Source organism: Carassius carassius, chromosome 6 (genome assembly GCF_963082965.1).
Source record: "Carassius carassius chromosome 6, fCarCar2.1, whole genome shotgun sequence".
In the NCBI taxonomy this organism is placed as follows: Eukaryota; Metazoa; Chordata; class Actinopteri; order Cypriniformes; family Cyprinidae; genus Carassius; species Carassius carassius.
In genome coordinates, this window is record NC_081760.1 from 3,114,695 (window position 1) to 3,138,342 (window position 23,648).

The window sequence follows — 23,648 nt, forward strand, 5'->3', positions numbered from 1 at the left end:
TTTGAAATGTATTATTTTACTTTTGTTATTGGAATTGTCAGATCATGTAAAGTTCATTTGTTTCAATTTCACAAGTAATAAGATTTGCAGATCTCTTTTGGTGATCGACAAAGTGTACCAAATCTTTTCAAGCAGGGATGCTCATTTTCAGTTCAGTTCTGTGTTCTTGGGGATCTCCATTAGCTGGTTCAGGTGCGTTTGATAAGGTTTGGAAGTGAACTTTGTGAAACAGGAGATTTCCTGGAATAAAATTGATCATCCCTGAATTAAAATGAAAATGTTACATTTAAACATGCAGTTCGTTTTTACCACTAAGGAAAGCAGTGCAGATGGACCAGATGTAAGTTTAAAGTGATGGAATGGCATCTGAACACCTGTGTTACTGTAATATGGCTGAAACTGACAGGTTTTGCTCAACATGCCCATTAAGTGCAGTGAAGTTTTTCCTTTTATTATTATTAGTATTAGTAGTAGTAGTAGTAGTAGGAAACGACTATAGCAGTGACATGCATGACATGATACAGCTTGCTGAATTGGTCAATACTGCCACACTGCAGTGGTGTAGAAATCTGCAAGGTCAATTGAGAGGAAATATACTTTATTTTAGGTCTTTTCTTCATAAATAGGTTGACATAGGGTGAAATGGGATGAATATGTTTCATGATTGATTGCCCTTTAAATATCAGCACAAAATCAAATGTTAATAGTTGCCACAAGGGTAGCTGTCATTCCAGATGTTTTAATCTGATCATGCATCACAGTGGATATGATCACGCTTTAACATCCAATTCATCTCTGGCAAATGAAAATGCTCCTCTTTAAAATAAGCCTCTTGAATACAAATTAATTACACAAACCTAGTTCTTAATTATTATTTTAATTATTGAATGTTAATTACGGAAAAGTATACTGTTCCAAAATTGCTAAATTATTTGCCAGGTTCTGTTGTCCCACTTTATTTAACCAAGACACTTTTTACTTTGCACTCTTGCAATTTTGTTCTGAAAGGTTTGATTATTAATCATAACACTATTATGGCAGTACACAATACATGTCATATGACAGTTTGAGCCTGTGTATGGACACTATCAGGAATGTTATTTTATAGTAACTAGGAGGAGTTTTTTTTCCTTTTTAAATAATAATTTATTAAAACATATATAAAATCTACTTAAAATGTTTATTTATAATTTTCTTATTTCAATATTCTTGAAATTTGTCTCTCTTGCAGTTGCTGTTGAATCGTTAAATAAAATGTTAAATAAATTTGAGTGTAGAGTACACAAAATCAGAATTTTTATATTGAGTAATATAAAATAGGCCACACTGTACAATAACCATAAGTCATGTGTTCATAGGGCATTCATAAGCAGTGCATAAACTCATTTAAATGTGTTTTATGGCGCATATGACTGTATTCTCAGTGTCTCACTGGACATGAAAAATCTGATAATAAATAGTCATAAATTGAGCCCCTTTTACTTTTATAGTGATTCCGAGTGCTAATAATTCATAATTTAACTCCTCCAGTACAGTGTGGATGCACAGTGTAAAAAAATAATAATAAAAAATGTATTTTTTATAAGTTTCTCAATCACACCACAGACTGAGAAGCATGCCGCTCCTCCTCTGTGTAACGCCTGAACTGTTCCCCTAGCAGTGGCTCCAGGCCCTCAGCCGAGCGGTAAGAACGAGCCCGAACAGCACACCCGATGACTCCGCCCACTACAGCCACAACAAGCACCACGGCAACAATCGCTATGGTGATGATCTCTGAAATAGTGTATGCCCGAGCTAAGGAGGGAGAAAGAGAGAGATTTTGTGTTTATATCAAACCACAAATGTATTGAGGTGGACAACATTTTTTAAATGCATAGTGAAATTGCCATTGCTTTCCTGTGTGCACTTCACTCTCCAGTCCAGTAGGTGGCAGAAATGTATCCTTCGGCATTGGTTTGCTAACCACCTTTAAACCAGTGACAAATTGTCTCTTTTAGGACCCCAAGTGATCCCATTGGCTTAATATGAATGTGTACTCTCTTTTGCATGATTTCAACACAAAATCAATTCTGATCTATGGAAAAACATTCATATTATACAAGGTTGAGATGTAGTATGAATTTACAATGTTATTTGTAAGAAAACGTGAGATTAAAAAAAAAGAAAAAAAGATTAACATGAAGGGCCACCCTGAGTGGGGAATAAGCAGACTATAAGAAAACGTTACAAATTCATGTCATGTCTTTAATTTAATTATGTGTTTCTGTTATAAAAAGAACCCTATAATGAAGAGTGGGAGAACCTGACACTATCTGACAAATTCAAAGGAGGTGAACATTTGTTCCACGTACTGGACTGCAAACAGCAAATCAATGGCCTCTGCAACCATTTTACTGTTAAAGTTGCTTAAAACCGAACAGAGCACTTGCACGTTCTTCATTGAGTGTTGAAGTGAATTATAATTTATTGCCATTATACTGAATTCACACAGCTGGATATTAATTCAGTGATCTACTTTTGTGATGCACAGAAGAAAAAAGATGTGAGGAAATGATGACAATCTTAGTTTTTGGGTGTACTATTCCTTTAACTTTAAGTTCGGTTAAACTAAAAAGGATTTCCAGAAATGAATATTGTTAAAGGTCCCATTCTTCGTTATCCCATGTTTTAAACTTTAGTTAGTGTGTAATGTTGACATGAATTCACAAAAAGGGGGGCGTGGTCTCCGACGGAGAAGGAGGAAGAGCTGCGTTTGTGTTTGTCGCCATGTCACAATCACCTTTGTTTGGGCTTCCCAGGGATGCTGTACTTGGAGTTTAATGGTTACAATTTATGTTTAACTCAATTCCCGAAAATTATAATCTACATGTAAAACTATGTGCAGCACATTTTGCTGAGGACAGCTTCCTCAATCTCAATCGGTTTAATGCCGGATTCGCACAAAGATTATTCTTGAAAGATGGAGCAGTTCCCTCTTTGTCTGGAGAAGGCGTTGTTTATGGACCACAACTGGTAAGTGTATTTTATTATTTAAGTTGGTGTGTTTAACAGTTTCTGTAACTTATTACACAAAGGGCAACGCTGTTTAGCTTTGTAAACTAGATGTTAGGGCTGTGCGATTTTCATGCGCATCTCGTCAGTAAAAACGCTCCAGTGATTATAAGTACATCTCCAGCACGTGCGTTCTTTTACTGTCTATGGTTCAGATCAGGATTGCAAGGTTTTCAAAAAAAATCCTACCCACTTGCTTCTCAAAACTAGCCCAATCGCATTTCCAGGAGGGTAACGTGCGCTAAGCTGCTGTCGAATCACAACACAGGAACCGCTGGCCCAATCAGAACTCATTACGTATTTCTGAAGGAGGGACTTTATAGAACAAGGAAGTCATCAGCCCGTTTTTATGACAGTGAAAACAGCGGTATACAGATGTGTTTTTTTACACGTGAAACATGAACACATGTTATATTGCACACTTGAAACACAATCAAAGCTTCAAAAAAGTGCGAAAAACGGGACCTTTAACACTTTAGAATAATGTTCTTTAATTAACAGATATTTATGAAGGAAGTAAAGCAGGACTAATGAGTGAACTACAAATGTAACACTTTAGCAACTTCTATTAGCTAGTATCGAAACAAGCCGAACTAATCAGTAAGTAATAGTGAATTTAGGAATGAGATAATTCCTTAATAGACAATCAGTAATTACTGAATGAGATGGGGCTAATTATGAAATAGCTATTATTTCGCACCAATTAATTACTTGCATTTTGGAGGAACTAGTAATTATCTGGACCATTATTTTAAGGTGAAGAACCTTTCTTTCCTTTTTCTTTTTTTTTAATAATAATCCAGATCACTAGTAGTTTTTGAAGCGTTAGGTAACACTTGAGTAATTAGTAATGCATCTTATGACCATGTTGAGAATAAAAAAGACAACTGTTGACGTTTCTGTTCTTATTTAATAGTAAGTGAAGTTTTAATGTAGTACAACTCATTAGTTCTGCATTTCGTCCTGCATAGTTATCTATTAATGACAGATTGTTATTCTAAAGTGTTACCGGGATATTTAGATTTGAGATTTTAGTTTATGGGCTTGTTATGGATCATTTTTTGCTGTGTTGCTATAACTGATTACTCACTTGGCCACTGAACCTCATAGGTGTAGCCCAGGTTGTCTGGGGCAGCGACAAACATTTCAGCATTTCTGACTGGTGGCCAGAAAGGAACCATATTGAACTCTCTGTTGTGCCCAATCGGAGCGTTTTCTTCAGGATAGACCACTGTTCCTGCTGTGTTAGTACAAAAATAACTAGTTAGAATGCCACTGAAATGTAAAACTCATTTTGGTTATTTATTATGTATGTGTGTGTTTACCAGCAGTGTGTCTCTGAAGCCATTCATCAAAGATGGCATCAGTGAACGTGTGAAGCAGGACAAAGATGGGGTCGTTTGGTGACAAGTGAGTCTGTCCACCTGTGCCATTGAGAAACAAATGAGCCAGGTTGTGCAGACTCCTCACTACTGGGTCGTAGTTTCCCTGGGGAGCACTGTAACCTAATGACACACAAGAACACCAATTAAAAATCTCCTCGCTTCTCCAAAATGCTGCAAAGACTTTATGCAGGTGGTTATGTGGTGTGCTAGTTCCTTTGCCTTTGGCTTCAAACATTTTTCAAAAAACTTTTTCAAAAGAAGTTTTATTTGCAGGTGTGAGTGTATCATACCCTCAATAGTGTTCCTGAAGCTCTGAGAAGAAGTTGAGTAATAAGGTGGTGTGTCGAAAGTGTTCAGCTCGAGACAGTCAATGATGTCCTGTGGTTCTGGTAATCTCTGAACCATGGGTCGAGCCACATTACCGGCAGGGTTTCTTCTGATTGGACTTGTCTCCGTACCTGAAAACATACCAGGTAGAGAACTTTTGATATACAGTATATATATATATATATATATTTTTTTTTTTTTTTTTTTTTTTTTTTTTAATTATTATTTATTATTATTATTATTTTTCAGAAACTATTCAAAAATACATTAAAATGCAATTCAAACATACTGACTTAAAAACACTTCAATAATTAACGTGTTTTTAAGTATTTTAAATTCAAATGTATTTTGATATTTTATGTGGGGTATGAAGTTAAATTGTCAGAATGATACTACTGTAAGGAATCATTATTTTTTTAAAGACGTCTCTTAAATGTCTCATATTATGTAGGGAAACACTTATAAGGAAATTAATATTTTAATATATTAACACAGTTGCTTCACTGCTTTTAATATTTGAAAAACTTTTGTCTGCCAAATCATGTGTGAACAGCACAGTCATGTGATCCAACCAACAAATAGAAAAAATAAATAATGTTACATAAAAATATATATTTTTAAAAAATTAAAATAATTAAATCATTTTAAAAATTTACAATTTTACAAAGAGTCATTAAATTTAATTTTTTATAAAAAAATATTGTAACCATGTGAAATCAAAATAAAAAAAAATGTCAAACTATATATATATATATATATATATATATATATATATATATATATATATATATATATATATATATATATAATTATTATTATTTTTTGTCTTTGATCTATGAATCAAATATCTTTTTGAGGTCCCACAGACTGTGAGAAAGAAGCATCATAAGATTGAATATTATACAATTCAGTTTGTCTACAGTTGTGAGTCACTTGCAAATACAATCATATGATCCTAATCATTTTGCCCATATAAGGTTTGATCTTTCTTCTGAGCTTTCAAAATGCCTCAAAGGATTAGTTCAAGCAGCATGTGAGCAGTCTTAGGTCTTGGAATGCATGTGTGTGTGTGTGTGTGTGTGTGTGTGTGTGTGTGTGTGTGTGTGTGTCTTATAGTTGCAGATGGTCTCCAATGTCTCAAACTCCCCAACACTCTCACAGATCTCCCACCAGGGAGAGGACACAAAATTAGACATGTGTTTTTGTTGTATTCTGTATATGTGCGTGTGTTCTTGGTATGTTGTGTGAGTGCGTCGTACTGTTGCAGATGGTCCCCAGTGTCTCATACTCCTCCACACTCTCACAGATGACTCTCCACTGAGAGAACACAGAGTTGGAACTGATGCCATTGGTGTCAAAGCTGCTTCTGGCTCCCAGCAGGTCATCTGTGCAGATATCACACTCACTGCCTCCTATTGCAAAGTTCCAGTATGGCAGGGCAAACGATGGATCCTCCAGCATGTCCTGTGCACACACACACACACACACACACACACACATGCGTATCCCAACATCTCCCATTAGCTGATACTTCTATCAATGGGGAATAGTTGGTATTTCTGCTTACTGCACAAGATAATCAGACTTGCCAAATATATTTTTCTGGAATAGAACATAAATCTAACAAAACTTTAGAGGATTATCTTCATAAAATAAGGAAAATGTAGAAATGAGGATTAAAAAATCTTTCATTTAATTAAATTCAAAACACATTCTCTTAATTTTAATTTTATTTTTTATATTATTTCTCAAGTAAAGTTGATCTTAGTATATTTTGACTTTAGAATTTTTTTGTTTGTTTATTTTTTTTTACGTATCTACTTATTAAGAATTTTTTTATTTTTTTTTATTAATTAATTTAAAGATAAATCTTCTTTGCAGGTCTTCTATAAGAATGAAGTATTGAAGCCTATTTCCGACACATAAGGAAAAAATTTAGTTAACCGTACAAAAGTTGAAATTCATTATGATATATACATTTATAATGATCAAATACTAAGTCAAAATTGTGACATAAAAAGTGATAATTATGAGCAAAAATTGTATCTGGTATTTCAAATTATGTCATCATGTTTATATGTCATAACTTATAACTTGTCTTGGCATGTAATAATTGTGACTTTTTATAACATATGATGTAACAAAGCATGATTACCGAAGGAAAGATTCAACCCAAAAAATTAAACTTCTATCATCATTTGCTCAACTTCATGTCATTCCAAACCTGTATGACTTTCTTTCTTTTTCTCTTTCTCTATTTTTCTTACTTCTCTATTGGAGATTTCAAGCTTTTAAAAGAACATCAAAGCATCATAAGAGTGGTCTAAAACCAAGAAGAGACACTGTAGGGCAGATGTCATCAAAGTAAATTTCACCTGTTTCTCTTCAGAAAACTTGATATTTGATACTTGTCATATGAACTTCTTTAATGATACTTTGTGCATATTTTTTACCAGTCGCTACATTTGCATGGAATAGAGCAACCAATGTACGTATTATTTAAAATATCTCCTTTTTTCCCCGTGCCATACAGTTTTGGAATCACATGAAATTATTTAAAAAATTTAGTTTTTCATTATTATTATCTGTTTTTGGTCACCTGCATGTCTCTCTCCAGTTGCAACAGGTGGTACCGGTGCCAAGTGACAAATCCTGGTCCTTCGTGAGAGAAATCCACACCTCCGAAGCTCTGCTGGCCCGGACCCATGTATGTCTTACTGACCGAAAAGTAGTGGGTCCAGACAAAATAATTATAAATGGTGATGTTCTCAAACTGTACACTTGCTCCATCCGGGCCGAAAATCTCCTGATAGCGGCGGGTACAGATGACAAGGTCAGGATGGACAGTTCTTTTAGCCTGGTCCAGGGCGTTCACAAAGGCTCTTTTCTCATCTGAAGACATCTGCATGACGTCACGTCTCACTGAAAACAGAAACAAACCCAGATGAGAAAGAAAGCAAAGCTTACAAACGTCACATACTGTATATATTTACAGTGCATATCTGTATACTTGTTTATCATGAGTATTCAAGCTTATGGATGTCTGTCCTCACCCACAGTGACTCTTTGATCACAGTTTGGCCCTGTCAGACCGTGTCGGCATCGCCCACAGTTAAATCCACTGAAGTTTCCATTGCATTGACAGGTTCTGTTGAAAAACCGAAGTGGCCATCGTTCTCTATCATCCCGCCCATCGTGAGGATACTGAGGCCCGTGTGGCCGGCGATCAGCAGTAATTGACACACATTGACCTCTCCCTGTGCTGGATCCACACTCATCATTGGGCAGTCCAGTAGGTGATGGGCAGCAGGTGCCACTCCGCAGACCTTCTGGTGTCACACACTGACGTGGGAACTGAGCGTGCGTCAGTACAACGCACATTAGCACTAAACACACACTCTTCCACATCCTAGAAAGACATTACAATATGGGACCACATGCGTTAAAATATGCTCAAAGGGATAGATCACCCAAAAATGACAATTCTGTCATCATTTACTCACCCTCGTGTCAATACAAACCTGTATCAATTTTATTTCGTCAGTAAAACTCAAAGGGAGATGCTAGGCAGAATAAAAATCATAAAGGTTTGGAGCAGCATGAAGGTGAGGGGGGATAAAATATCCATTTAAAAGTGCATAGATTGTGAAAGTTAGGTCGTTTAACTTGGCCAATATCTATTAGTAATAATATTCTGCTTTTCAGTTATGCATTCAGTTTATACTTGTAATATTAGCAAACTATTTAATTAGAACACAACTTATTTGTTTTTGTTTTCGGTTATTGTATCTAAACATCATATAACAAGATGAATATAGAAGCAACATTTTACAAAATATTAAGATTAAAATTTCAATCATTTGAATACATTATTTTTCTCATCCTGTTTGGAAAACTGTATATTATTTGTTTTATGCATAAACATCACAGAAGTCTTTTATATGCATGTAGTATACTTAAAAAAGAAAAAATTGCTAGTCAGTTCGTTTTAGCTTTTTGTATTTTGTCTTATTTAATTTTGTTATATTATTATTATTGTATAAATATAAAACATTAAATAAACAATATATAAAAATATAGCATTTTATTTTATATATTATTATCTTATTTACATTTATTTTGTAGTTTGCCGTTAAACTGGATAAATTAAGCATTGAGACAATTATTTCACTATGAAGAGTTATGGTTTGCTTCAGGAACCCCTAACCCCCCACCCCCCACCCCCAAAAAATAAAGAATACTGGACATTATGTGCAACAAAATTGCACTGAGAATGTTGGGAGATCTTTTAAGATCAGTGCAGAATGTGCACAGTAGGATACACTCTTACTACAGAGGATCAGAAAAATGGAAGAAATGTATCACTGTCAAAGAGAAACTATGGAAAGCAACAGAAGTACCATAGGCTTGCAGTTGTAAAGCAGCCTTTTAGAAGCGTATAAGGATATAAACAGTTCCAACGTCACTACCTCAAACTGTGTAACTCAATGACTAGTTATGTCCTCAGAGCAAACCCACACAAAAGGATTGAGTTAATGGTAAATGATTTCTTATATCGATTTGTCATATTGTCTCTTATGTAAAAAGTTCCTGACAAAAAAGTCATTTGCATTTATCTCACTGCATCTATGCTCAACATAAATTCTGAACTGATTTATTAAATAACAATTCATCCATGTCATGCCCTTAAGGCGCACAATGTCAGTCTTCAACCAATGCAGTGATATAAAGAATAAAAAATTATACAGGACATAAAAATAAAAGTAAAGTGTGTACCTTATATCATCCGTTCTTTCTTTTCTGCCCCAATCTTTCTTTCTCCCACTCTTTCTTTCTTCTGTGGTGTAGTGCCCCCCTGTGCTGCCCCCTGGCCAACTCTTTTATACTTACACCCCTCCTGACTGCACTCATCTCTCTGACCCCTGCATCCCGTGATCAGCAGTCAGGAGAGAGAGAGAAAGGGTATTGTATAAGACATTATACAACTCTCTTTTCTCTTCAGTGAATTTAGCTCTTCACTTGCGTCTTTTGGTTTGGCCTTTTCAGTGGTCTGATAGATTAGTGGTCTTTGCTTTCATAACAGGCAAAATATGGACAGAAACCAACCATTTATTAAAGAAAAGACACGTGTCTCATGTCTGTTACAAGAGGGTTGTGCAGGAAAGATAGAAAGACATTAACTCCTTAAATTTCAATTATTACATATGCCAAACTTTTATATATATATATATATATATATATATATATATATATATATATATATATATATATATATATATATATATATATATTCATAAAACATAAACGTATTTCTATGGAAATTGTTTAATGCAATACATTTGTGTGACAAGTAACTGTTCTGCATCAACAATACAAAACAGCAGAAAATCTAAACCCAAAATTTATTTATAGGCCTAAATTTCAGATTATTTGAATTGCATAAAAAAGTCCATCTATTACACAATTTTATTATCAAATAAATATCAAATAAAATTAACAAGCTTAATGTGTTACCAATGCATTTACAATAGCATTTTAGCAATACAATACAACAGCAATTCAAATGCATTTTAAAGACATATAAACTTTGATAGACTGAAAATGATTGTTCAAAGCTTGCCATATTTTTACCATGTCCATATATTTTTAACTGAATAAATGTAAGTGTTTTCACAATTAATAGTTTTATGCTGATCTGAAGCAGTTTAATGAAATGCATAAAACTAAATCTTACTTGTTTACTTTATGTATGACTGACAAATATGCATCAGATTACGTTTATTACGGGGGTTTTTTTTCTAGTTCAAATGGATGGAATTTTATATTCAACTCAGATACATGTCTTAGATTTAGGCCTAAATACATTTTTGGAGCGCAGGACAATACAATGGTACGTACATAAGTATTTTATAATGTTTTTCATTAAAAATATCCAAGATAAATATACTTGAGAAGCAAAACTGTGTAATATAATAAAACTTGTTTTTCTCAAATGAATATTGAGTTAAGTTTATTTCTCTTACCCCATGGGCAAATAGTTTGTTTATTTTAAACATAAACCATGTTAAATGTTAGATGTTTTAAACAAGAAAACATTCAATAAAAACTAAAACCTAAACATATTCTATGAAAACAAGTCTTAATATTTTATGCTGTTTTGCTTTAGCAAGTACATTTATCTTTTTACCCCCAAATATTTAAATATTTTAACTGTGAAACCAACCTAAAAACTGATATAACTCTGCTTTTTCACAATTAGCGGTCATACTGTACAAAGAATAACACAGGTGTGACATTTGGTGTCAAGGCTAACTGGACCGTTCAATACACATACAGTATAGACATACACACTCAGGCAGTCAGACCCTCAGTCAAATACACACACTTATATGATTAAGAATCATATTCCTTAAGGTCAGCAATGCTAAACAACTGAGGTTCTGGGGTCACAGGATGAATTCTTCTTTATGGAATCCAGTGGGATAGTTGTCATAGCAATGTCCTCCTGCTGGACCTGTGAGTACTCTGGAAGGTCATCTACAGCGGTTCTGCAAACACAAACAATCAGTCACAATGCATGTGTGTGTGTGTGTGTTTATGTTCCTCATAATCAGGGTGAGTATGTGTGGTGATATACTCACTGTTCATCGATTGAAACGGTGGTATCTGTGTTGTTTACGTCACCTTCTATACCTCCGTTTCCTCTAGCACAGATCTTCTTTAGGGCCACACTACTGCTAACAAATATATAGGAATATTATCTTTAAAGCAGTTCTTTCAATATACATTATCTATTATTAGCCAGAGGAAGGTGGTCTCTCGTTCTCGTTTTATAATTTGTTATAATCATTTCTCTTCTGGAAAAAAAAACATAACATATAATATATATATATATATATATATATATATATATATATATTTTTTTTTTTTTTTTTTCAGAAGAGAACTTATTCATTTTAAATGCATATATCTGCTAAAATAATAATCAGAACTACTGTTTTCAATGTGATAAAAATAAATGTTCTGAAGATTGGAGGAATTGGCTGCTGAATATTCCGCTATTTCATAACATTAATAATTTACTATTTTAAATTTACTGAAAAAATGTTTATTGTAATAATAGTTCACAATATTGATGTTCTTACAGAATTTTGTTTTAACAAATAAATGCAGCCCTGGTGAACTGATGCCTTACAAATTCTGTAAAAATCTCACCAAATCCAAATGTTTGAATGGTATAGATGGCTTCAGAGCTATCCAACATGGACTACAAATTCATTCAAGAACACTCCAGTCTTAGGGATCTTGTTATGTATAAGTCACTTTTGATAAAATCATCTGTCGAGTGGATTTTGTGTGTGTATTTATTAACACTCTGTAGTCATGTTCCAATAACCACTTCTCCTTTCAAAGATCCTTATATTCCTAGAATGCACACACAAACCTATTTGGCTTCGTCCTGCACTTCAGAATGTAGACAATGGTGACAGCAGTTTGCAGAATGAGAAAGAAAGCTGCTGCTATGGCTCCCATCTTCCATGCTTCCTGCCCTTTGGCTTTGGTCTCTGAAGCGTGAAAGAGAGAAAGTACTGTCAAATACAGAAAGTTACATTAATAAAATGTACTTTGGTTTGTTTAAATGATATTTCTCATGTAGCTGGCATACGTGTAGAGTCCATGGGTGCGTCAGTATCTTCGAGTCTCAGTTTGAGATCTGGTGTTGGTGGAAGCTCCTCAACAGTGTTCATCAAAACAGGCACACCATGATTATTCTTGTTTGGGTCCCTGGAGGTGATAATCTCATTTACATCACTGGACTCATGTGCTTTACCTGTAAAATCTGTCTTACCTGTAAAAGAAGTTTCCACACATTTATTGCATTACATTTATATGCAGCAGGCGAGAGAAGATTTGAGAGGGAATTTGTGTCATTAACAGCCTCACCGCCTGTTGCTTTAGACTTTGTGATAATAGTCTCCTGCAACTCAGTTGGTCCCTTGGTGTTCACTGCGACTTCTGTTGTGAAATGGGGGAGAGATTTAACAGAGTGGTGAAAATTGCAGCAGGAAGATGAGATGAGAGCTGGAGGATATGTATGGAATTTAAAATGACGCTCTCACAGTATATTCATCAGGTGAGACAACAGCTAGGTCTAAAAGAGTTCAGTATATTAAGGTGCTAAGAAACCTTTGCAAAGAGATGTTTTTTTTTGTCATCTTCAATGTGGTTTTTTGGTTTGAATGGCCGGAGATATGGGTATGCAACTAATCTTTGGCTTTTATGAATACTAAGGTAAGATTCCTCTCATAAAACATCTTCAGATCATGAAATCAGTCTTAAGAGATGCACATTTGATTCACGTATTTATCCCATGCACAGAAATAAAGGAAGTCTGCTTTATCTGAATACAGCCTATTGTGATTGAGGCCAGGTGACTCAGTGAAGCATGTAGTGCTTTTAGGAGGATTGGAGGGTAAAGTCTATGCTGTGTGGGAATTAAGGTTTAGGGGTATCTTAGTTTCAGCAGGATGAATGTGTTTCTCGATGTAGGTCACAGGAGCTGCAGGAGCAGAAACGTATAGGACAGCGTTTCATCAGAAATTAGGCTCTGGAGCTTTGGACAGACACCAAAACAGACCACACTCTCACTGGTTCAGGAAGATGTAAAAATGCAACAAGATCTCATTAATACTCATAGATGTTTTTTCATCAAGTGTGGTTCTACATTTTTGTATAATTGTATAGACTCTAACATGTCCATTATTAAAGCATTGTCTGTGTTTAATATGCATATGAACAACGTTAGAGACATACTGTATAACTGTGTATGAATTACTTTAGGCTAACAGAATATTGAACTGAAGGAATTAATAGAATGAAATTGGATTAATTAAAGTTTGAGGTAATGCATTTACCAGATGTTTGTGTGGGATTTAATATTCTCCATACTCCTAAATGTACAGCAACAACATACTTATCCTTTGATTAAAGAAAACAAATGCTATTCTGCAACATCATTCTATTCTGATCTATTCTATTATGTTTTGAAAGATTCTACTATAGTATACTCAATCCAAAATTGAAATAAAGTGATACCATCTGAATCCCCATTGATCACAGCCTGACAGAGCACTGTGTTTCAGTGTATTTCAGCGTGACTGTGTAATTAATGGTGGATAGATGACTCAGATTGCATCCAGGAGCCAGTCATCTCCAGAGATACATGTTATGAGCCTTTTCACTGCTATAAACTGAAGGGATGCCCTTAGGCAGCTTAATTGCTTTGCTGAATATTGTAAGTACAATGATCAGACAGTGAAAGTCTAATTGCATTAGACTCGAGGGAGGAAAACACCATCACAATTGGGAAACAATAGCTAACTAAAACTATGGAGTAAAACTGGTCTAGAAAATATTACAGCAATTGTAGCTTAATGGTTGGAGATTGAAATGTATCAAGATTTTTAGTTTGAAGTTGTTTTGGGTGCTAAATGCACTTAATTCTAGATTCATTACCGGGTTCCTGTTGAGTTTCCTCTGGAACTGTTTTGGCGGATGGGGGAACCTCCTCCTGTGTTGAAACTTTCTGGAGCTGTGCCTCAGATCTGGAATCTACCTCCTCTCTTCTTGCTTTAACTTCAGTCACACCTTCTTGAGTCTTTGCTACTTCCTGTTCTTCCTCTTCCTGTTCTACTTCATCCATATCAGCCACACCACCATCTGTACCCATCTGTGCTGTTACTGCCTGCCATTCCTCTTGACTATGCTCTGATTCCGTAGCCCATTCTGTATCTTGCCTTTTCACAGAGTCTTCTTCTTCTGGTGCTTGTACTTTAACCTCTATTGGCACCTCTACGTTCTCTAGTTCCCCTTTTGCAGTCTTTTCCTCCATTTCAGACAACTGAGGCTCTTTTTCAATAAATCCCTTTTCTGGGTCTTCTAAATCTTCGTCTTCAGCCTCCTTGCTTCCCTTGTTCATTTCCACAGCTCCTCTTTCTGATTCGTTTTCTTTTTGTGTATCAGTATACAGCTGGACGGTTGATTTCTCTGAATGGCTTTCCTCTGCCATTGGTTTACCCACTTCAGCAATGTCATGTTCTTGCAAAATTGATTCCACTGTCTCAAGAACCAGCTCCACTGGTTTCTCTTCGGACTTCTCTTCTGGCTTTGAAATTGATGACTTGGCTAGTCCTTGAATCTCCTCTGCAGGTTCTGTATCTTGAGTCAGTCCTTCTTGAGCTGGTTGCTGAGATGTCTGTTTACTTGATTCTGACATAAGGACATCCGGTTCTCCAGCAGTGAGCACTACTGCCTCCTCTTTAGCTGCTTCTTCTGTTGTATAATCTGCTTTGGTCTCAACCGCTGGTGACTGCTCTGCCTGAGTCTTCTGTGGCACGAGTTCACCTACAACCTGCTCCAAGGCCTCGCGTACGGTACCGGTTGTTGAGATCTGTACCGCCTGCTCAAAGGCTGCCTTCACTGCATCAATCATTTCACCCAGGCTTGGTGGGGCTGGCTCGGGGTCAGGAGAGGGGAGAGCATCATCTGTGCAAAGCAGCAACTCGAGACTTTAGAGCATATTTGACCAGGTAAACATTCATCTATCCATCTATCTATCTATCTATCTATCTATCCATCTATCTATCTATCTATCTATCTATCTATCTATAAAGCATATTTTGTGACACACATCCAAGTGTTTCGGATTTTTGAAAAAGAAAAAAAAAATACGGTGGGAACTGGTACGTCGATTATAGAAAATCATCAAAGAAATCTAGTTATGATAATGGATTAAACATTAAGAGGTTAAAACAACATCAACAACATTCGTTCGTTCACAGAAAAACCTATAATATGCATTTGTAAAGTAGGTGAATTTTTCGTAATTTTAAAGTATTAGTTGAATAAATAAACAGGAAAGTAGTGTAGCAACTACTTCTTTACTTTTTGTATAACTTATTTAGTCAGAGACATCTTCAATGGTTTTGGGTTTCACATCAATTTTCAAAGAAAATCAAATAGATTTGTGTGATTTCCCATGGAATGTGAGATCTCACAGTTGTTTTGCATGAAGGTGCTGGGAAACTAGCATGATTGAATCACTTTTATAGGCCTGAAATGAAGAAGCTAATGGGATCTCAGTCTTGAGTCTATAGAGATATTAGTTTGTTTGTACTACAGCCAATCTCAAGCTGAGGCTGCCAGTACTGTGGTTACCAGTCAGCCATGACAAACTGATTGGAAGTTGCTATTGGTTTCAGATGTGGTTGACATTGAAAACTGGGTTTCAAGCCAATCATCTGCAAAACTGTCTTTGTAATGACCAGGAAAACTGATTATGCAGATAACACTTAAGACATTGATTTTCAGCCTTAGACACAGTCCATGAATCAGTGAAACATACTGGCATCTAATGCTGACTCAACAAGCTATTTTGCCCTGAGGGTAATTCCCTAAGAATATAGTATCCTTTTTCTTTTCTTTATATATAGACTTTGTAATCTGATTCCTAAACATCTGCTTTCAAGCACAATTTCATATTAAAGGAAAAGTTACTATACCTTGTGCCTGGCAAAGATGAAACAGCAGCATCACTAACAATCCATTATGAGAACACAGTACCATGGTGGAAAATCACAGATGTCCAAATCAGGCTTCTTTTTGTAGGGTCTATTCGTTGTTTTTTTTTTTTTTAGTTTGTTTGAGTTGGATGAAGGAATAAGCTGGCTCAAGGTGTGTTGAACTAAAATGGGTCTCTGGACTGGGATCCTCGATCTCCCTTTGAATTGGCATCAAGAACAACAAGGATTTGCCCTCATCTGGAAAAGTCACAATGCTTTGCAGAATGCTGTGTGGAATCCTTGAAGCGGCTGCACCAAGCCACTATGACATGTCTCACTCATGTAGTAATTAAGGCCTACATGTGAGTTTGTCAGGGCAGAACATCAGGGCAATAGGTCCATTCAAAACTGAGAGAACATCATCATGGAGATCACATCTAGTGAGGATACCAATGTGAGATGACAAATATTTGCATTAATTTATTTTTCAAACACTCTTATCCCAAGCTAACTGCAGCAAATTTAAGACTTCATATGTTTTGTCAGTATACATGCTCCCTGGGAATCAAACCCATAACCTTTGTGTTGTGCTACAGGAAAGTTATTCCTACTGTTGGATGTTGACATTTATATTCACTTAGATTGAGATAATTTTTGTGTTGATTGTACAATATCTTCATAAATGGCTTAAAAACTGATTCGTTATTGTTTGCTGCTTGCCCTAACCTTCGCCTGTTTTGTGGATTACTCTTTTGTCTTGCCCTGGATTATACCTGTTTGCTGTTGTTTGACTCTGCCTGTGTTGACCACGATTCTAAGAAAGCCAGCAGTTGGATCGTCAACTCCATCGTCACGCCTCCCCATGCACGTTACAGGAATATTCATTAATATTCCATGTATCCATGTAAGATTATAAATTCAGAAAAACACATCAACATTTGTGTCCATAAATGTGGTCAATTGGTATTTCTTTCCTTTTTTTCCCCGCATATTTTGTCTCAACATTATATTTTTGTTACCTCACTTAAAAATGTAAAATTAAATGAAAATATACAATATTTAATTGCTTGCCATTTTCATGGATTACTCAAAAGTTGTGACTATGTCAGTTTTACATATTTCATTGTCATTTTTTATTTTATTTATTATTATATATTTTTGGGTTAGATGCTACTGCATATGTCTATATATTTTAGGACCTATCTATCTATCTATCTATCTGTTTGTCTGTCTGTCTGTCTGTCTGTCTGTCTGTCTATCTATCTATCTATCTATCTATCTATCTATCTATCTATCTATCTATCTATCTATCTATCTATCTATCTATCTATCTATCTATCTATCTATCTATCTATCTATCTATCTATCTGTTTGTCTGTCTGTCTGTCTGTCTGTCTGTCTGTCTATCTATCTATCTATCTATCTATCTATCTATCTATCTATCTATCTATCTATCTATCTATCTATCTATCTATCTATCTATCTATCTATCTATCTGTCTAATCTTTTAATTATGCTGAAAACCAAGATAAAACACACCTTTTCTTTAAAGAAAACTAAATGCACTACAGGTCATTTTGACAGCTGATTATATGTGCTTTTTCAAGAAATAAAGATTATTTTGACCCTGTTATGTTATCAAAATGACTGTAATTAAAATAGTTTTGTTGATTAAGTCTAGCCAGCAGCACCTGAAACTTCTGTTCACTAATGAGGCACAGCTTGAACTCCTCATGTGTTTGGTCTGCTGGGTTTTACTCCTTCAATTCAAATAATTCCTGGAATGCTCTTGCCTGAAGTTATCTGTTCTGAATGGGACCTAAAAGCAGGCATGATTTCAGTCATTAGTTTGTAATTCACATCATAACGAGTTCACATGACCATCATAGATTCTGGCGCATTGCCCCAGCCCTGAAACCATTAACCTTTTTGTAAGAAGTTTTGTTCCTGCACTTTTTACTCCTAGTGTTTCGGATAAGAGTTGCTTTGTGTTTGATAGCATTCGCTTAGTCATTCACATGACAAAACTGCTCTTATGAAAGAGCTCCATGAAGCCTTAATGTATTCCTAAAGGGATATAGAATAAGGGGATAGAGGACAGACCCCAATCAGTGGGTCTTGCTGAGATTGATGATGTCATCAAGTGCACAAAGGAAATTATGAATGTTAAATTGCTTTGAAAATAACAAAAAGTATTTGAAACCCACCACTGCAGACAGATACTTCTTTTTCAAGAGTTTCCCCCTACTTTATTATTCTCTCAGGCTTTTTTGGTGCTGTGGTTCGTGACTGTACAGAGATTAGACCAGTGTAGTCTGACAGTGAGCTATACTAATGCAGTCACATGCCGCTCACATTGTGTGTGCTAAGTCCCGGCAGGAGAGAGGCACTGTTAGCTTGTGACTGCACTGGGATTACTGAGCCATGCAATGCAAGACCCAAACACACTCATACAGCAGCAGGGAGCTGAACGTAAACACACACACACACAAACACAGACTTAGCTTTTTGAAGATGTTGTCATACGCACATGGACAGTGTGATTTGAGATGAGAGATCACCATTAAAAAACACCATGGGGAATGCTTTTGGGCAGTTGCATGACACTCATTTTTGTCTTATAAATTAATTTAGCTTTAAAAATGCAATTCATACAGTCAGTGACTTGACTATACAGTTTCAATTGTCAATATTTAGATTAGTTTAGTTTAAATATTTATAATATTTAAATTAGTTTATTTAAATTAGTTTTATCGAGACATTAAGTCACAAATATCAGGGTGATACAGCTGTCCTGATATAGTAATTAAGAAAAAGCCTCATTACACTAATTATTGAAAACCGTATTAATCTAACCTAACCTAGTCTAGTTGTCTAATAAATACAAATATTGTTGGTTCTTTGATGAATTGCTTTTGTTCCTCTTTACTAAGTGACTTTAGATAAAAGCGTCTGCTAAATGCTCATGTAAATGCATCATCCCTGATTTTTATTTCTTAGAAAAAACACACAGTTTAACAAAACTGCTTCACAGCTCATTAATATTTGAAAAACTTTTGGTGCAACCAACATACAGAAAATAACTCCCTGAAGCTTATAAATATATTTATAAATTAATAATTAATTAATTTGAAATTAATTTGAATTTTTTTCTGATATATGATATCAACCCTTTTATTTTCACAACATTACCTAGAGCAAACTCTTAATGATGACATAAGGGATTTTAAAAGGACATCTGAGTCTAACCTTTGAAGTTTCCTTAGGATCAAAGTGCAGGCTCTCCTTTAGCCTTCACATCTTAATGTCAGTGTACAAGACACTCTATACCCAAAACTGAGAGTTATACAGAGAAAGTAGGCATGCACACATTCCTAATATCATAATTGCAGACAGGGATCAAAATAGTTTATTCATCATCTTACAGTAGAGTCCCTGTGCAAGATGTGAACAATAAGTTTTGCGTATGTTCTAGCATGATTATGAAGTTGCAGGAAATTTCAAAGAGACCCGCAAAAATGGTTTAAACACCCCAACTGTTAGTGAATACAGAGTGTGATATAAGTCTCTTATTTGAATCATTATGACAGCTTCAGTTAAAAAAAATTATTCACTTTAACATACTGTATGCCATCCATGAAGAGAGCAACTAATTATTATTGAAAATCTGAAAGAGGTGATGTCATGGTACTGTACCTACATAAAAATTATGGCTCTGCTTGTGCCCCTGTGTGTGCATGTGAAAGTGGGGGAAAGAGAGGGAGAGGAGCATGTTTGATGTGGATTTCGAGGTATCTAGGACATCTTTTTAGGTCAAAAACTTTAGAAATCCTGTTTTCAGAAAGCTTCCATTTTTCATATGTAAATCAGCACCGTGGAAGCAGCAGAAACATCAGCACCAATGATACATGCGTTATTAATATTCAGAGAGAAATTTGTAATTTATGCAGCCTTCGTTAGGAAACTTATCAAAAGAAGAGAACCAGTAATGGTAGCATTACCAGTCGACAGGCATGCTGATTTTGCTGTGATTTTGTTGAAAGCTTTCTCTCATTACTTGTTCATTTTAATGCTCCAATTCAATTAGGAGAATAGAAGCCTGTTATTGAAACCATACCTAAGGGTTTGTTTGATGTTACTTTCCTTCCTTCTTAGCTTATAGGTTTTAGGCGTTTGCTTTCGAAAAAAAAAAAAAACATTCTCTTTATTTGTCTGACCAAAGGAAGATGGGGAAACCTTTTGGAAAACAGTCATTATTTGTGCATTTTGACCATAGTGGCACAGAAATTATACTGTTCAACTGATGTAGCTCTTCAATAATCAAAAGTATATTTCCTAGCTACTGAAATATGTATTATTATTTAGCTACTGCCAAATGTATATTTAATGCATGAGGGCACTTGCCCAGAAGGTAACTCTTACAGTAGAATCTCTACCGTTTAAATATGATGTTCTGCCATGGTGATTTATGGATGTAAATATGGATTGAATGGTCCTAATGTATTGATTATTATGTCATCCAAATGGAATATCATATAATACAAATTAATTACACCTTCAGTTTAGACTGAAAGCAAAAAGATCCACTCTCATTTGATTCTGGTCCAAATAAATTATCACGGTTTAGCTGGCTAGTAACTACATAATTCTTATGCCAAAAACATATTTTTTCCATTCAGAATATATGTGTGTGTGTGTGTGTGTGTATATATATATATATATATATATATATATATATATATATATACACACACACACACACACACACACACACACTTGCGTGCACTAGCTTGGTATAGAGCTAATCGATTAAGAAAAGGTCTGTTTAATTTTCTTGATTATATGAAATCATGATAAATTCATCATGAGTTCAAATATCAAAACTCATATTGTAGCATATAGTTTTTTTTCTTTTCTTTTTTTCTCCATTATTATTATTTAAGGATGCTACTGAGGCCAAAAGGTGAAGTACTAACTTGTTACTATGAAAGTAAATATCACGACTGACCCACCTGCAGCAAATTCCAAATAATTTTACTGGTTTTGCTTCTCAGATTCAGTTTACTCAGTAGTGGATGTGGGACAGCTTGCTCAGATTCATAGCTCCCTGTTCAGATCGCTTTATTACCAAGGATAGTTATCTGAGCTGTATGTAATCAGTGGAACCGACACATATAGCTCATTAAGCAATATTCTGTACTTAAATATAGCGCTTACATAAGCATTGTATATTACGTAAGAGGGATGTCTTTATTAATATTTCATAAATGTGTGGTGGCTTTTGTTTTCTGTTCCTCCTCGATTATCTGCGTCCCTTCCTTTAACATTATTGGTGGTCCACGAGCACGCGCGCGCACGCATGAATTCTACTGTGGGAGTGCGAGGGTGTATTTGCGATCATTATTTTAATAAAGACAATGTGTAGAGACAGATATACTGAGCCAGACTGGTAGATAACTTTCGTCATTCCTACACGGCACGCCCTCTTTTAAACAAAGAAATACTCGGAGGGGATTCAAAATGAGACACGAGGAAACTGGGTGGGTGCTGAAAAAAAAGAGTGCAAAAGTGGTGTCTTGCCAGCAGAGGGCGCGTGTGGCTTGATAGAAACCCCTCATTTCAACCACGTGAAGCCTGTCCCCTCTCACACCTCCCACTTTGCTCTCCATAATTTACACACTTTCTCACACCAACACCTCTGTTTCTTTATATTTAATTTTATTGTTTTAAACGGTCACTATTGGATGCATAATGTGCTGCGAGAACGAGAAGCAGAAGGAGAGAGAAAGGGGAGGAAAGAGAGGGGAAAAGATTCCTTACTGCATCTTCTCTAAGGCAGAATTGGGTCAGGCTGCCTCTAGGGTGTAAGAGCATCTACCTACCAGTCAAAAAACCTGTGTGTGTGTGTGTGTGTGTGTGTGTGTTTCTACACTAGAGCTGCACTTGAGTGTATAACAGTATTACATTTTCCAGTGATGTCTTAAGGTCTGATGTGTCTCAGATTTACTTTAATGACTCATAACTTTAATGCCAGCTTTCCCAGCTACCTGAGTCTTAATGGATTTGAGTGTGTACGCTATGTGAGATGGATGAATGTTATAGTGAATAACTGACTGAAGTTTATAGTGTTAGAAAGAATGATTGTCCTGTGCGTAACAGAAGGTTCTTTGCTCTTTGTAGGTGTAGGTCACATTTCGCCTACATCGTTGGGGTCCAAACGTCCCCACAAGGATTGTTTAACCTGAAATCTTACATTGTAGGGGCCAGCTAACAGTTCCTGCGAGAAAAGCTTTGTTAATCAACATACCAAATAGTTTTTTAATGAAAATAGCCTGACACTTAATTTGGCTATATATTGAAAGTTTATAACTGGTCAAAAGTTTGAAATAATTCTGATTTTACTTTGAAGTTTTTCAAAGGAGTATCTTATGCTCACTATGCATGGCTGGATTTTTTATTTTTTGGGAAATGAGCCTATAAAACAGTAATATTGTAAAATACTATTACAATTTCAAATAACTGTTTTCTATTTGAATATATTTTTGAAAGTATTTTATTCCTTTGATGGCAAAGATTCATTTTCGCATTATTACTCCAGTATCACATGATCCTTCAGAATTCAATTTGAGTACCAATAATAACTGACAATAAAGGCAGTTGGGGCAGCAGTGGCCTAATGGTTGGAGAGTCAGAATTGTAACCCAAAGATTGCAGGTTTGAGCCTCAGTACCGGCAAGGACTGTAGGTGGAGGGAGTGAATGTACTGTACAGTGCTCTCTGTACGACTGAGGTGAGACCCTCCATAACTGAGTATCAAATCAGCATATTAGAATGAGCTCTGATGGATCATGTGACACTGGAGTAATGATTCAGCTTTGATATTACAGGAATAAATTACATTTTCAAATGTATTAACATACAGTATATATATATATATATATATATATATTACTGTATACATTAATATAAAAACAGATATTTTAAATTGTAATAATATTTCATGATATTACTGATGTTACTGTTTTTTTGATCAAATTAATGCAGTCTTGGTAAGTATACGAGATTTGTTTAAAACAAATAAAAAGTGTATATATAACATGTAGTATTAACACGCAAAAATAAACAAGTGTGTATCTGTGTAGGCCTGTACTGTGGTTTGGTCATGTCATATATTGTACAAAACACAGGAGCAGGTGTTTACATGCCGCCATTTGGATGTGGTCACACAATTTCATCAACATGACACCTGAATCTGGTTCCTTGGCCGAGCAGCAGTTGTGCCTAGAATGACAGGCTTGTGGCAGGATGTGTGGATTGCTACAAG

The 23,648-nt window shown here is 35.4% G+C and overlaps 2 protein-coding genes across 2 annotated transcripts; both read right to left on the bottom strand.

Annotated features, from left to right (window-relative positions):
* Window positions 1-581: 581 nt before the first annotated feature.
* LOC132142233 (5,6-dihydroxyindole-2-carboxylic acid oxidase-like) lies at window positions 582-9,648 on the bottom strand. The gene is made up of 8 exons (XM_059551940.1): window positions 9,540-9,648; window positions 7,817-8,172; window positions 7,363-7,685; window positions 6,023-6,227; window positions 4,727-4,894; window positions 4,377-4,556; window positions 4,142-4,291; window positions 582-1,794 (listed from the first exon to the last, which is right to left on the bottom strand). The coding sequence occupies exons 2-8, from the start codon at window positions 8,169-8,171 to the stop codon at window positions 1,595-1,597; spliced, it is 1,581 nt and encodes a 526-aa protein (XP_059407923.1). The 5' UTR covers window position 8,172; window positions 9,540-9,648; the 3' UTR covers window positions 582-1,594.
* A 2,764-nt stretch (window positions 9,649-12,412) lies between these two features.
* LOC132142113 (sodium/potassium/calcium exchanger 1-like) lies at window positions 12,413-16,553 on the bottom strand. The gene is made up of 3 exons (XM_059551750.1): window positions 16,325-16,553; window positions 14,280-15,308; window positions 12,413-12,612 (listed from the first exon to the last, which is right to left on the bottom strand). The coding sequence occupies exons 1-3, from the start codon at window positions 16,386-16,388 to the stop codon at window positions 12,413-12,415; spliced, it is 1,293 nt and encodes a 430-aa protein (XP_059407733.1). The 5' UTR covers window positions 16,389-16,553.
* Between the last annotated feature and the right edge of the window lie 7,095 nt (window positions 16,554-23,648).

Excerpts from the sequence above, each read along its gene's own strand:
- LOC132142233 (XM_059551940.1), bottom strand. The coding sequence starts at position 8,171 with ATGTGGAAGAGTGTGTGTTTAGTGCTAATGTGCGTTGTACTGACGCAC. Across the intron at positions 4,895-6,022 it reads ACTGGGGACCATCTGCAACA|GTACGGAGACAAGTCCAATC; the intron begins GTACGACGCACT and ends GTATGTTTTCAG. Across the intron at positions 4,557-4,726 it reads CTTCAGGAACACTATTGAGG|GTTACAGTGCTCCCCAGGGA; the intron begins GTATGATACACT and ends GTGTGTCATTAG.
- LOC132142113 (XM_059551750.1), bottom strand. The coding sequence starts at position 16,388 with ATGGTACTGTGTTCTCATAATGGATTGTTAGTGATGCTGCTGTTTCAT. Across the intron at positions 15,309-16,324 it reads TCATCTTTGCCAGGCACAAG|ATGATGCTCTCCCCTCTCCT; the intron begins GTATAGTAACTT and ends TGCTTTGCACAG. Across the intron at positions 12,613-14,279 it reads GGAAACTCAACAGGAACCCG|GTAAGACAGATTTTACAGGT; the intron begins GTAATGAATCTA and ends CTTCTTTTACAG.